The sequence below is a fragment of the Drosophila takahashii genome, chromosome 3L (genome assembly GCF_030179915.1).
Source record: "Drosophila takahashii strain IR98-3 E-12201 chromosome 3L, DtakHiC1v2, whole genome shotgun sequence".
Taxonomy (NCBI): Eukaryota; Metazoa; Arthropoda; class Insecta; order Diptera; family Drosophilidae; genus Drosophila; species Drosophila takahashii.
Window position 1 is genome coordinate 22,149,555 of NC_091680.1, and position 14,553 is coordinate 22,164,107.

At 36.1% G+C, this 14,553-nt stretch overlaps 1 protein-coding gene across 6 annotated transcripts; it reads left to right on the forward strand.

Annotated features, from left to right (window-relative positions):
• The first annotated feature begins 9,611 nt into the window (after positions 1–9,611).
• Positions 9,612–13,873, forward strand: LOC108067032 (protein terminus). Of its 6 annotated transcripts, none has more exons than XM_070215618.1 (4): positions 9,612–10,043; positions 10,106–10,194; positions 10,263–11,727; positions 12,557–13,873. In XM_070215618.1, exon 4 carries the CDS (start codon positions 12,699–12,701, stop codon positions 13,842–13,844), a length of 1,146 nt encoding a protein of 381 aa, XP_070071719.1. In that variant the 5' UTR covers positions 9,612–10,043; positions 10,106–10,194; positions 10,263–11,727; positions 12,557–12,698; the 3' UTR covers positions 13,845–13,873. The 6 variants fall into 6 exon arrangements, with proteins under 6 accessions (XP_070071719.1, XP_070071718.1, XP_070071716.1 ...); XM_070215617.1 differs by having other exon boundaries at positions 10,274–11,727; XM_070215615.1 differs by having other exon boundaries at positions 9,612–9,992.
• The last annotated feature ends 680 nt before the right edge of the window (positions 13,874–14,553 follow it).

Sequence of the window (14,553 nt, forward strand, 5' to 3'; positions counted from 1 at the left end):
AATGTCAAGGGAATAACTGTTATTCATAAAAATCAAAAAATAACAGTTATTTTTTGAGTTTTATTATAAAAATCAAAAAATAAAAATCATTACGGATTTGTATACTACAATGGCTAATAAAAATTGTGGTGTATTTAAAAAAATTTTAGGACCCTTCTAAGTGCGTGATTTTTTTGTATGAAAAATTTACAATAACAGTTATTTTCGTTCCCTGGTTTATTGATTGTGGGCAGGTATCGTTCGGAGGGTGGTCCTTTGGGCGGTTGTCGATGGGTGGTTGATAGGTAAACTAGCGCAGAGTAAGGATAACCAAACTGTCGTCGACGGCGCAAAAACAAAACTGCACTGACGGGGGCACTTAAAACGCGGCATGGAAATTGTTTATATGATGGATATGTATGCTCTCCGGGCACACACTCGTACATATCTCCATTTATAGCGCACGATTGCCCAGCAACACAAAACTGGGTTGTTATAAAATCCAGCTAAAAAAAAATAAAAACTCAACTAAATGCCAAACACATGCTGCACAATTGAAATGCGTAGGCAAAAGAAATAAAAATGCGAAATCATTTCTTAGGGACTCGACAACTCTCTGTTTATGTGGACTTAATCTAAAGAATGCTTTTTGAAAAACAGCAAAATAACATAAGCAAGTTATTGTCAAGTTGACAAATTCCCACAGTTCCTTTTTCTACACGAAATCACTTTTCGAATATTTAAGCTCTACAATAAATGCAACTAATGAAAGCTAAGCTATGGGTTTTCACTGGAGATGGGGACTATGAGAATGTTTTAAAGTATTCTCGTCAGTTTTTCTTAAAAGCAACCAAAAGCGAAAAGTGAAAAGAGAGAGTGCTTTATGCCACACTTAAACATTTCAAGAATTTTAGCCTGTCACTGGGCGATTTTTTGAGAATTCAGATTTATGCAGCTAATTTGAAGAAAGAAGAAAAAATAAGAAAATAATTTTACTATTCACTTTAAAACTCTTAAATTAATTTTAAGTGGAAATTTAAATCAACTAAAGTTCAATTTTTATAGCTACAGATTAAAAAATCATACCGCTTACATCAAATTATTCTGTTCTATTTTTCCTATTGCCTAAGTGAATCGAAAGTCTCAAACTGTCTTGCTAAACTTGGCCCGCAATGCTCATATTGTAATTAAACTCCTGGTCGGATAAGCCGCAACCGAAACAGAACTTGCCCAATTTCCCTTCATCCTCTTTTCGGCATGAAATATACGTATATATTGTATATGCATTTTCATTTCCATTTCCATGGGAATTGCTGCAAACTGCTGACCAAATCAATTTCGCAATGCAAAATGAAAATGTTACAAGGGATTTTCGGGGATCGATGCGGACGGACTGCGGAAATTTGTTGCCGCTGCTTAGATGCCCGTAAAATTGCATGCGGAAAAGCAGCACAAACATTACGTACGAGGATTGCGAGCGGAAAAAGTACGACTACGGGTATTCCGAAAGGTGGAGCGTTGTTGTGTTGCAAATTGTGCCAGCGTTTGAACGCATATTAGAAGCCATTGAAATGGATGTGGGGCAGCGAGGAGCGGTGCCAGAGTACGTGCCACAAAATGGGGAGATTCCGGCAGGAGCACGAAATGCGCAGCAGATGCAGCTACCAAAAGGGATCAACAGGTTGCGAATCAAAATGGGAGAATCCAGCTAGCAAGCTTTTATGGGTGCATTCATCTAAGTTGGTGCAAAGATGGTTAAGGTGGTAATTTCAATTGAAAGCAATTTATAGATTCCTTTATTGCGTCCTTTGTGGGGTATTGACGGATTGAAGACCTAAGGCGACTTACCTATGAAGTTCGATCACAAAACGAATAAACAAAGTTATCTCTAGCATATTAACTTTTTACTCTACAATCAACCTAATTTACAACTACTTTTTGACTTACTTGCACCCTTGGACCGAGTAAACACATAGTAAAAGCAAACTTAAAAGAATATCATGAGGTGTTCGCATAAACATGTTTTAGATATATCCAATAAGCATAATATCTTCAAGACTTTTCATTAACAAAATTTAAATAATTTAATAGTCTTTTAATTCAGCCAGGAGTTTTTAAAAGCTATTCGGACGGAATCTTTATTTAAGTAATTACAAAATAGGAAATAATAAATGTATTTAATGAAACTAAGCCTGAAACTAAACATAAAAGGCATTTAATGATGCAACTTTGCACATGACTCCTTATGTAAATTAATTGTTAGACCTTACCACTGACCATCCACACGATTAAGATTTCTGCAAAATTGACAATTATTTTAGTCCGCAAACCAATTGCTGCGAATAGACACGACTATTATGCACATTTTACTCATAATACTCGAATGTTTCAGTTCGAAAGCCACTCAAAGGATCTGGCGACAAGTAATAGGCATTGTCTATTGTCCTTGTTAAATCATCACAGGCGCAATTATAATTAAGGACACAAAATGGCAAAACAATAGTGGCAACAAAAACCCTTTGGCAGCACATTCTCATCGATAACCCACCCTCATGCATATGCTCGGCAAAATAATAATAATATCACATAATAAACTATTAACTCGGCAAATACAGGAGGGGAAGTACGGGGATGAATGCATGTGTAAACAAATTGCAATTATTTTATCAAGCGTACTTTTGTCCTTTTCCATGACAACAGAAGGGGAAAGTGAAGTTTTTTTGAATGACTCGATGACAGGCGAATGCTCTATCGAAAATATTATTAATACTAAAAATAATTTATAAAAAATATATGCTATTCCCTTACTCTGAATCTATTATTTTGGAGATCTAATACAAACTGTACTCTCGGGATTTATAAAAGTATTGAAATACGTCAGAGTTCCGTAGGTTTTTTGTCAAAAAAGATGTCTTTTCACCCGTAATTTTTGTACAAATTTAATCGAATTAGCTTTTTTAAAATTTTTTCTTGTTTTATCTGTTTAAATTAATGAAATGTTTAACAAATTTGTTTGTTTAGGTGTTCTAGGAAAATTTAAACTTGGATTATTGATAATAATACAAAGTGGCTTCCTTAATTTCAACATAAAATCGCTTATTTCCAAATACACTTGGCAATCTAAAATCTATTCAAAATAACGAGCAAGTGGTTTCGGATTATACGGAATTGGCAAACCTTTCAGCATTATCATAATAGCCCACCTTTATAAGCGCATTAAACAATAACGAGTGGCAAATGGGAAATGGTGTAAAATTGTTACAGCAAGCGCAGCATATTATGGAAAGCATTGATTTTGCCATAGATATTTACGGTCCATATATATAAGTGTACAGTTGAGGTATTTTCCTACCCATATATGAAGATGTATGTGGGGTCTTTGCTGATGTGACTGTTGAATGCATTAGCAATTTCTATAGCCCGAATGGAAGGCTTTGAGGAGAGATGGAAATGGAAGCCCGGGTGCAACAGTTCAAAGTGTTGACAGTCCATGCGTGCATTCTAAGTGTGTGTGTGCGAGCTCTGTAAACCATCCAGCTGAAATCCAGCCCCACACCACCCCCTACTTTGCCTCCTGGCAGCTTGAAATGATAAATATGCAATCGAGGCAAAGGTGAACAATTTTTATATGCATTTCCCCAGCCCTCTCTCTCTACCCTTGGCCTCGTCTGTCAGGCATTTTTCTTGGAAATTTTATGCAAAAACAATTTATTACGGGGCACCAGAACCCCAGATCTAAGCCAGGGCATAAAAGTATTGTTTCCTATGGCTGCAGCTTCTGTTCCTGCCGCAGCTGCACTTATCGCCTTATACGATGCCATTTTGTAGCCCACAAAGAAACGGAACAGAATGGATCTACACAGAGAAAAAAGAGAGAACAATATTCCACAGTTTAAGGTTAATTTAAATTCTAAAAAATATTATAAGTTTGTTTTTACATTTTTTTCTGTGAATTCTAAATATTCATTATTCACAAAATTTTAAAAACTGTGATTTCAGGGTTAATATTCTACAATACTCTTTAAATTTAAAATAAATGTAATACGAAAATATACAAATATATTCTTAAAGGTATTTTCTAAAATATCTAAATTAAGGTAAGATCTGAGAATTTTTATTGAAACGATAGTTACTAGTCTACGCAACTAATAACATCCTGATTGAGATTAGCCTGATATCTTAAGCAATTTCTCTCTGTGCAGTTAGAGAGAAGAGATGCGATTGCATTTGGATATCCTTAAATTATTACATTTCGCCTTTTGCTGTATGCCTTTATCGTCGAAGATTGATTGCATTTGCCAAGTGTTCGAAAGGATACGACCTATGGGAAGCAATTTCACTTGGCTCACATGACAACAGGCGCAATATTCAGCCTCGAACAGCCGCAATGTTTCTCCATCTCTTTGATTGAAGAGCTTCGGTTCAATCGATGAATAATTGGGCCAAAATAAAGGGAGGTGGAGGGGTGGAAATATTATGTGGACTATCTCAATTATGTAATTAATGTAATGGAAATGCAAATCTTAATGCACAGATAAGCAATTATAAAAGCAAATTATTTTCTCTTCAAATAAGCTAAATGGGAATTTAAATGCATTGAATTACATTCAACAGCAAGAACGCTGAGTAAGTCATATTTAATTGATTGCATTTCTTTGTGTTCATAACACATGTATATATTTATGGGAAAAAACTAGCCATTTTGTATTCGAAACAAATTAAATAATTATCTAAAATGAGAACAAAAACAAACTTAGGCAAGGAACATTTTAATTCCCTTGTAGATTTCATAAATTGTAAAATACTAAACGTGATAATATAAGCACATATCTTGAAAAGCATCAAAATTTGCCATTTAGTTTTTATTATTGTTTTATATTTATTTATATATTTACTTTATAGGGTCGAAAACGTGGCCTTTGACCAATATTATAATAATAATTATAAAAGTACAATAAGAAAACAAAGACAGAAAATTAATCAATTTCATTATGTTTTGTTGCCTTAAATGAAATAAACCGTAGATAAGTTTTATGTTGATAATATTTAAAAGAGTGGATACACCATTTTAAATACATTTTTAAATAATAACAAAACATGGATAGAGTATAATTTGTATAATAAATGAGAGAAAAATATAAGGTTTTCAGGAGAATTTAAAAGAAATCCATATTTTAAAGAGCTAATTTAGGAGTTATGGCATAAAGTTGTGGAATAAAGTTATCTCCGCCAGCAAGCCACTTGATCTGAGATTGTTTTCAGCCAAGTCCGCTGAAGCCTCGTCTAGCAAAGTCGTAAGCTTTCTTGAGCTCTCCGCCAGCACGTTCAATAAAATGGTTAAACAAGAAAAAACAAAACTTTCACACGAGCCAACAATTTTTAAGCGGGATTCTGGGCGAAAAGGAGACTTTTTGCGGAGATAACTTGACGGCTTTGCAGGCCGTTAGCAGAAGACGATGCATTCTGGACAAAGCTGTATGTCCCGCGTGTGTATGGTGTGTACACTTGGCATTAACATAATTCATATTTTGTATGTATTTGCATAATAATAAAGCTGCTGATGTGCCAGAATCAGGAGCAGAATCCGCACAGAAGCGTCTTTTCTCCTCTGGCCTTTTGGCTGCCACGTCCAGCGAATCCTCATCCTCCTCCTGCCCCTACCCTTGTTTAAAAAACCCCTACCCCCAGCGTCCAGTCCCCATCCACCACCCACCGCAGCATCCCCTCTCCACGCTGCTGTTGACAAATGGAACACAATCGGACACACCCACAGTGCCATATTCTCCAGAAGAATCCAGTGATGGTAGTTCCCTTAAATATTATAATTATATTATTAAACATAAGAATGGGAATATGAAGTCATATACGAAGCATGTTCAAATACTTATAAAAAAACTCTTAACAAAAGTTTATAACATAAAAAAATAATTTTTGTATAATTTTCTGTCTAAGTGGATTTAGGGCACTAGATTGTCGTTATCCTTAAAGTATTATTATTATATTAGGGGCACGGAGAAAATAAACTTGTTGTTTTTAGTAAGTAAAAAGATCTCGCAAATAAAAACAACAAATATTAAAAAAAAATCATTTTAATGGAAAATAAATAAACAAACGAAATGTTTGTCTTAATTATTTTTTAGATTTCGTTTGTTAAGAGAGTACGTATAATATTATTTATGTCTATGTTTTTTAAACAAGGCTATTAACCAGGGCTGTGAACCCATATTATTTTTGCATGGGTTCGGTTCGGGGTTCAAACCTAATCGACAGATAATGTTCCGGTTGGCGAACCGGTTCAATGATGAGCCGGAGCAGGGTTCAGGTTCGAACCAGGGTTCAAAAAAATAATTTTTTTTAATGAAATAATAAAGTCAACATTTATTTCCATGTATTTTCATTGAAATATGTACCATAACATTAAGACTTATAAGTAAAGTTACTAGATTTATGATTTATAAAGTGTTTACCAGTTAAGGCAAAGAGTATACTCTTTGCCTTAATCATGTAATTTTAATGTGGGCATACTGCGAAAAGTTTTGGAAGATGATAGTAATATATTATTAGATTGTTTGAGTTAGATGCAGTCATTGCATAGCCACAAAAATTGGCGCATTTTTATTTCCCTTAGTAAATAAACTCTATGTTAATATGATCAGAAAACCCCCCACACTGTTGAATAAAAAAACACGAACACACAAAATAAATTTTTCGTAAACCGAACCGAATATCAAAAAAAAAAAGTTCCGGTTCGGTTCCGGTTTAATTATAAAAAAATTCGGCGCTCCGGTTTACGGTTCGGTTCGTTTTCTAAAAAAAGTGAACCACTCCGGTTCGGAGTGGTTCAGCTCCGGAGTGGTTCACAGCCCTGCTATTAACAAATGAGAGATCTGAAGACGAAAAGTACACATTCCCATCCCTAGCAGCAGCAGAGATTTATAAAAGAAAAGCAACAGAAACACATGAGCTTTTCACTAAGAAGTGGGTTGTAGGGTGGGGTTTTGGGGTTTTGAGAGGCGGTGTTGTGGCGCCCCGCCCGCATAAATGCATGGATACTTATGGATAGTTTCTAGCGCATCACAAACTACTGTTGTTGGACTTTCTGGTGGGCGGTCGCAGGCGGAATTGTCATGTTTCTCGCTTGTATTGCACTGACATCTGGGGGACATAATTCGTTGACACACACACAATGCCAAGAACAACATTTATTTGTGCGCTTGTGTCTTTATATATAAATTCTGAGCGGTCTTTGCTGGTTGCTTTTACTTTTTTCCGGTTTGGTTATGCCGAAACTGCAGTAAATGCGTTTAATACAAAAAGCTTCAAAGAGAAACTGCTAAGACCTCGAAATGCAAACATAAGTTCCAGAGTATTTATAGTTTTTTAGTCGATTTATACCCGGTTCACATAAAAAACAAGAGCATAGTATGTTCATGCAATCATATCACGTAGTATTACGCTTTTACTATCCAGTTCTTCATATTCTACATTTCATCAACACATGAATCAATCAACCAAACGCCTGTTAAGTATGCAACATATATTTTTGTCTTATTTTGACTTAAGCGCAATCAAATTAATGGGGAGCTTTAAGTTCGACATCTTGTTAAAATTTTTAAAATCGAACTATATTTTAAATTTTAAAAAGTTTTAATGTGAATTTTATCTTTTGAATAGTCAATAAATATTTGTAAACTACCATTAATTACACATTTTTTATTTGCTTACCTACCCGTTAAGCAAGCTTAATCCTGTGAGGACATATGTATACTTAAAGACCACTTTGTATCCAAATTTATGCATCCGCCATAAAATGAACTAAAGGAAAAACAAAGAATCACGTGTACCCCGAGCCCGACCCCAATAATTTATTAATTTTCCCACGGGTATTCGGCCTCCACTGATTTCCCTCTATACAGCTTGCACGTATCCTGGGCGACTGGGAGATCCCGATTCCCTTGTTCGACGAAGCGTTAAAATGCCACCATTAAAAATCAATGTTTAAAGATTTATGAGCTTGACAAAGTGTTAATTACCAGGTAAGAGCAAGGTTAAGGTGTAGGGCGGAGGAGAAGCTGGGCACACGAACGTAATAACGAATAATCCGGAAAGCTACCAACTTGACCTATGGACTTTAACCTCTTGTTTACTCGATTCAACCTTTTTTATCTCTGCTCCTATCTGTTTACGGAGAGACGGCAAAATAAATTGTTACATTTGTGTCGTTGTACAAATATATTTTGGGAACGAAAAGCTATTAATATTCATCAATAATTCAGTAATTGATAGTTGGTACACGAATAGTGAATTTAAATGGGTCAGTCTAAATAAAAACTGTTTGAGTTCAAATTGAACAAGTAAAAAGTACATACATAATTAAATACTTTGATTGCTGTGAGAGTAGAACAAAAAAGTGTGACAGGGCACTATGGGAAAAAAGTCTATTTTTTTGGCATAAACTCTAGTTTTAGGGATACAATTTAGAAATTTTGTATTTATACTATTAAGATAAAGCTGTAATTTCTGTTTTTGTTGCTTTTTGAATCGGACCATTGTTTTCATCCACCGCCCACGCCGCATATTCAAATTAATTGGCAGGGATCTTAAAAAATTTGTATTTGTATTGGTAAGACGGTAAAATAATTTCAGTTTACGTTAATTTTTAAAATTTGTCAAAAAAAAAATTGGTGACATGTACAAGAAAAGTGAAATATTATCTAAGAGCAGATGCCAATTTTAGCTTTAACGGGGGTCCAGCTTCTTTATATTTGAGTCCTTTGCAGCCAGGATTTTCACTTGACTTGCCCCTTTCCATGAATTCAATTTTTAAGATTAATGAAAGCCATTTAGATTGTTTTTTATTTAAAAAATATTTTTTTTTATGTTTATAAGTTGCTGGATTTAAGTCATTTTTTTTAAGAAACGTGCAAAAAGTTGCAAAAATTATTATTTTTGCGATATAAAGGATACATTTGGTAATAACTTTGCGTTTTTACCTTTTTGCAACTTTGTGCCATTTATAAGTTGTACACCTCGAAACACAAACAAACTTGTTAGTTTTAAGCTAAAAAGATACACCTTTAAAACAGTTCACAGTTGGACAACAAGCCATAATAATCAAAACATGTAATCTAAGATACATTTATAAATACCTTTGCTACGATTTGACATGATCAGAAATAATAATCCTTTTTGTTGCTCCACAAAATAAGCACTAAAAGTTTGCAAAGCTTTTTCACTTATTAACGCACACAACAAAGTCAATCGAACAGCTGACTTTGTTCGCTTATCAACTCTATAGTGTTGTTAGTAAAAAATCTTAGATAACTGTTCTTGGCTAATTAGGGTATGTAAATTCACAAAATATATTTTATTTTTAAAAATAATTTGTAAAATAAGTTGATTTTATGCCAAAAAAATTGACTTTTTTCCCATAGTGCAGGGGTTAGAAAGCCAATTATTTCACAAGATTTTAAAGTATTTAAAGCTGGAAATCATTCGTAAAAGTTATAGAAATAACGACAACAATTAATTTTTTAAGATCCAAAAATTACATTTAGTTTAAAATGAAATACCTAATTGGAGATAGATATTTTATAACTGGACGTAAGTTACCATCAACTCGTTGTTTATTTTACTGTCAAAACATATCCCTTTATCCGCTTTAAACAACCGCCTTAATGTCGAAATAAAAACCTAAAAATGTATCAAAAAATGCAGGTTGATGTCGTGTATCCCAAATTAAAATAGAATTCGCGGCCGTCGAGAAAAAAACCGGCGAAAACTTTACTTTTAATCAGACCAAAATAAAACGAGCGAAAATAAAAGCAAACAAAATAGCAGGGAAACAGGCGTCAGGATGCCAAGACACCAAAGAACAAAAAATAACTATAGAGAATGGGAAGCCGAAAAGTAACAGAAAATGGGGAAAGACGAGCTCTCATAATTCCACGGCCAAAAGGAAAATTCAACGACAGCGGCAAGGAGTGAAATAGGAAAATCAACAACCGAAAAACGTAAAAAATGCCAGCCAGCAGTTTTCCGTTACTTTTACTGTCGGCTTTTTTGTTTGTTTCTATTTTCATATATTTTGTTTTACTCTATTTTCATTTTTTTGTTGTTGTTGTAGTTCACCCACATAAGCTGCTAGGGACACGTGAGGTTTCTCAGCGACGAAAGTACGAAATATGTGTGATGGAACATACAGTATAAATATATGTAAGTATGCAGTCTGTGTGCGTGTGAAGGACGCACGAAACGCCTTAAATATGCTTCAACTACTAAAGAAGCCATAAAGCAACAGCCAACAGTCAAACAGGCTACCGCAGGAATAAGCCCGCGACGCTCCACCGCCGCCACTTCATCGCTAACTTTTCATCGGCGTCGCAATGGGAACACCTTGTCCTATCCAGGATGGCTTGAACTGGGCTTGATACCCAACCATTTTGCAAGACCCCGTATGAGTTGCAGGGGAAATACGGGTGGAGTAACAGGGATGTTAAAATGTCGGTTGCAAGGGGTTCTTAAAAGTTCTTAACGGAGAAGCAGCCCTTTCTGGTGTTCCTTTATGTAAACATCAAACAGCAGGAAATATTTAAATCATTTTCTCTGAAATGAAAATAATTTAATGGCTGAATGAGAAATTAATTTAAACATTGCAGTACACAAGTCGTGATTTCAATTCAAAGCACCTTATTATTTTTTTCATTCTTAAACCCATTTTCATACTAAGGACTTTTTAACGGCTTTATGTTCCTTAACTTTAAATGCAGGGAAGTTTTTGCAGCTCTTAGGGGTATCTTTACATTATAGGGTAGTTTTAGCAGATATGCCTTACCTGTTGACGTTTCGTTATGAAAATTAGAGCCCTGCACTAGTTTCGCGCGAGTTTATTAATTCGAGTTTGTATTTTTCAAATATGCCTTGATAGAAATAACACCAAGAATATGTCAGAAGCGAAGACTGTGGAATCTATAGAGCCCATAGATACACAGATAATTCTATAAGGATTTTGGTCACCACAACACTTATGGATTGACTGGGTAAGCAAATGGTTTCGTGTGTGCTGAAAACTATCCCACAAAGTCAATCACAAACTTAGTGGTTACTACGGAAGTACTGTCCCTCAACAATAAAAAAAAACTAAAATACAAAAAAAGGTCGATATTAAGTTCTTATAATTTATTACCTTACATTTTAATCATGGCAAAAGAAGCCGCAAATATTTCCTTTTAATATTAAATATCCTTTTTACAAATAGTAAGTGGCGCCATCCTACGATATCCTTTAAGCTCCTGCAAAAAAATCCTCTACCGTTAGTAAGTGGCGACATCATACGATTTGTCGTTAAATGATCCAATAAGTTGGCAGGAATATCCATAAAAAGTGGCCCATTATAAGATTCGGAAGGATATTCGAAATGCCAGAAATATTTCCTGTTAATATTAAGTATCTTCTTTACCAATAATAAGTGCCGCCATCCTACGACATTCTTTAAATCGACTGGCCTGCCAACTCCTGGAAAAATGTCCTGTACCGTAGTAAGTGGCGACATCTTACGATTTTTCGTTAAAGGATCCAATGAGTTGGCCGGAATACCCTTAAAAAGTGGCGCCATCATAAGTTTCGGAAGGATATTCGGAAAGCAGGAAATATTTAAATGTCCTTTTTACCAATAGTAAGTGGCGCCATCCTACGATATTCCTTAAATCGACTGGCCTGCCAACTCCTGGAAAAAAGTCCTGTACCGTAGTAAGTGGCGACATCTTACGATTTTTCTTAAAAGGATATAACAAGTTGACAGGGGTACCATTAAAAAGTGGCGCCATCATATTTTCCCTTTTAATTTTTAGAAGGATATTTTTTCAGAAATATGTAGAATTTGTTAATGTATTTCTCAAATTTTATTAAAATGTTGGTAAATATTTTGTAACCCTATTACCATTCCGTAAACGTGACACTCAATATTTGTCCTGTTAACAATAAATATTCCCTTTACCAACACACAGTGGCGCCATTCTACGAGATTCTTTAATTCGTCTGGCCAGCCAACATCGTGCGATTATTTGTTAAAAGACCATAGTATTTGGTAGAGATTACCTTGAAACATAGAGCCATCATACTATTATTTGTATATCGTATTAAAATGTTGGAAATGTCGAAAATATTTGAAAAAATAATTTCGGTTGAGTCAAATATAACAACCCGTATTTTATTATGTTTTTCTTTGTGTTTGCATTAAGCGGGGTCCAAAGTAAACGCGAAGGATATTGATTTAATTTTTAAACCCAAGCTATTTGAAATTAAGGAATTCCTCGCGAAAAACTCTTAATCCGGCCATAGGGTCTTTTTTTTCAGACTTGCAGGGTTCTTATGGTGAGGCCTAGCCAGATGTCCATTTCCAATATTCGAGATTTAATAATTCCTATTCGCGAAGAACTCTTCTTAATCCTTATAGGTCATAAAAATTTGGTTTACTCGTTCGTATTTGCAGGTTTCTTATGGATAGGGTTTTCCAGATGTGATTTTTCTTAAAAGCTGTTTGACCTGACAGGGATTTATCTACCTGTCCGTGTTATAGGTTCAATTAAAAGCAGCTGGTTCAACTTTATACCTATGACCATGAAAGTACTATTTCATTTGTTACCTAAGCCACTTTGGTATCCTAACTCGTATATAAAATCCACTGCATCGAAACACCCATCATCAGTAACTTACTAATCATGGCCCGTCGAACACAGTCGCGCTTTATCTTCGATATCGTGGAAAACTCAAGAATTTTTCGACATCAGTTTTTCGTCAACGGTTCAAGGAGGGCGGAATGTACCACCTGCGAAAGTCGTGTTCCCGCCAGCGAACCGTACAGTTATCACTGGCGAAATGATATCAAGAACAACAGAAACTATTGCATTCAATTGGGGCCCGAGGAAAAACAGATCCTGAAGACAATCGAGGATCAGGCCATCGAAGAGTTTATCCTATGCGATGGAAGCATCACAGCCAGGACCAACGACTTTCTTTTGGATTCTGGGATAGATGCTGTTCCTCAATTACTGAGATTCCTAAGTTTTGGTACCGACAAATTGGAGGCATCTGTAGGATTCTATGTGGACGTGAAAAAGGAACGCATGTACTACGAAAGCAGTCCTTTAAATATTGAACACCACCTGGATATTGGCGAGGCGGTCGATATGATATTCTCAATGCTGCTGGAGAAGATTAGTAACTATGTGCTGATCCATCAAAAAGTTCCCTTGGAGGCGTGCGTTATCAGAAGAATGAAGGTGACTGTGAAGAGATTTTGTCACTCCCCCAAGGGAAAATCCCTATCTGTATCCAAGCTTCCTCTCCAATATCAAGTGAAAAATGCAGCCGAATGCCTTGGCAGCGAAAGTAATAAATCGTCCTCCGATTTGCTCAAGCTTGCTGAAACTTATCTTACTCAAGAGGTCCCTGGTCGACCTATTCCGCCCAACCTGAAGTTAAACCTCTACAGTTTTCGGGTTTGTAGCACCTCCAAAGAATTGTATGCTGTACCTTACCTACTTCGGGGAGATGATGTGGACAACACGCCCACCTTTATTATTCAAACGGACGTGACTGGTGAAATCCAGGGTCTACTTGAAGTCCGGAATATACGGAAGTTCCTGAGGGTGGATAGCCAGGACAGAGTCTTCGAGTGCCGCCAATGCCAGTCCCACTTTGTTGACCGGGTTCATTTTGCGCTCCATAAGCAGATCGCCTGTGGACGAAACTTTATGGTGTGGCACATGGACAAGGATGCCATCGAGTTGCACGAGAACTGCCTGCCCTTGCCAAAGGAATACTTCAAGTACGATTGGGTTGGATTGGCCAGCAAACGAGGTTAATCATAATTGTACCGTAGAACAAGAAAATAAATCATTTTAAATGTAAAAATTATTTATATTTATCAACATTTTTGGTTTTGTGTTAGGTCCTGCCAACTGGTTTTTAACAAACCCGCAAGCAGTGCCGGTAGACCAGCCAACTTAGCCATGTGGCATGGTATGATGGTCACCCGGGTCAACGACCCGGAATATTTGAATTCGAAACAACGGATTTCTGACTCCATGGCTGGGCGAAGAGAAAGAGAGCGACAGATCAAAAAAGTTGAAAGTCGAAGAAGGGCGTTTTGGCTGCTGCGCTGCAAAGTTTTTTTTTTTGAAGTTTTAGAAAAGTTAAGTGCAACCGAATTAACGAATTTTAAATCTCCTTGCAACGTGCGACTAGAGCATTCTGCGACTGGAGCATTTTGTGACTGGAGCATTTTGTGACTGGAGCATTTTGTGACTGGAGCATTTTGCGACTGGAGCATTTTGTGACTGGAGCATTCTGCGACTGGAGCATTTTGTGACTGGAGCATTTTGCGATTGGAGCATTTTGTGACTGGAGCATTTTGTGACTGGAGCATTTTGTGACTGGAGCATTTTGTGACTGGAGCATTTTGTGACTGGAGCATTTTGGTAACTGGAGCATTCTGCGACTGGAGCATTTTGCGACTGGAGCATTTTGTGACTGGAGCATTTTGTGACTGGAGCATTTTGCGACTGGAGCATT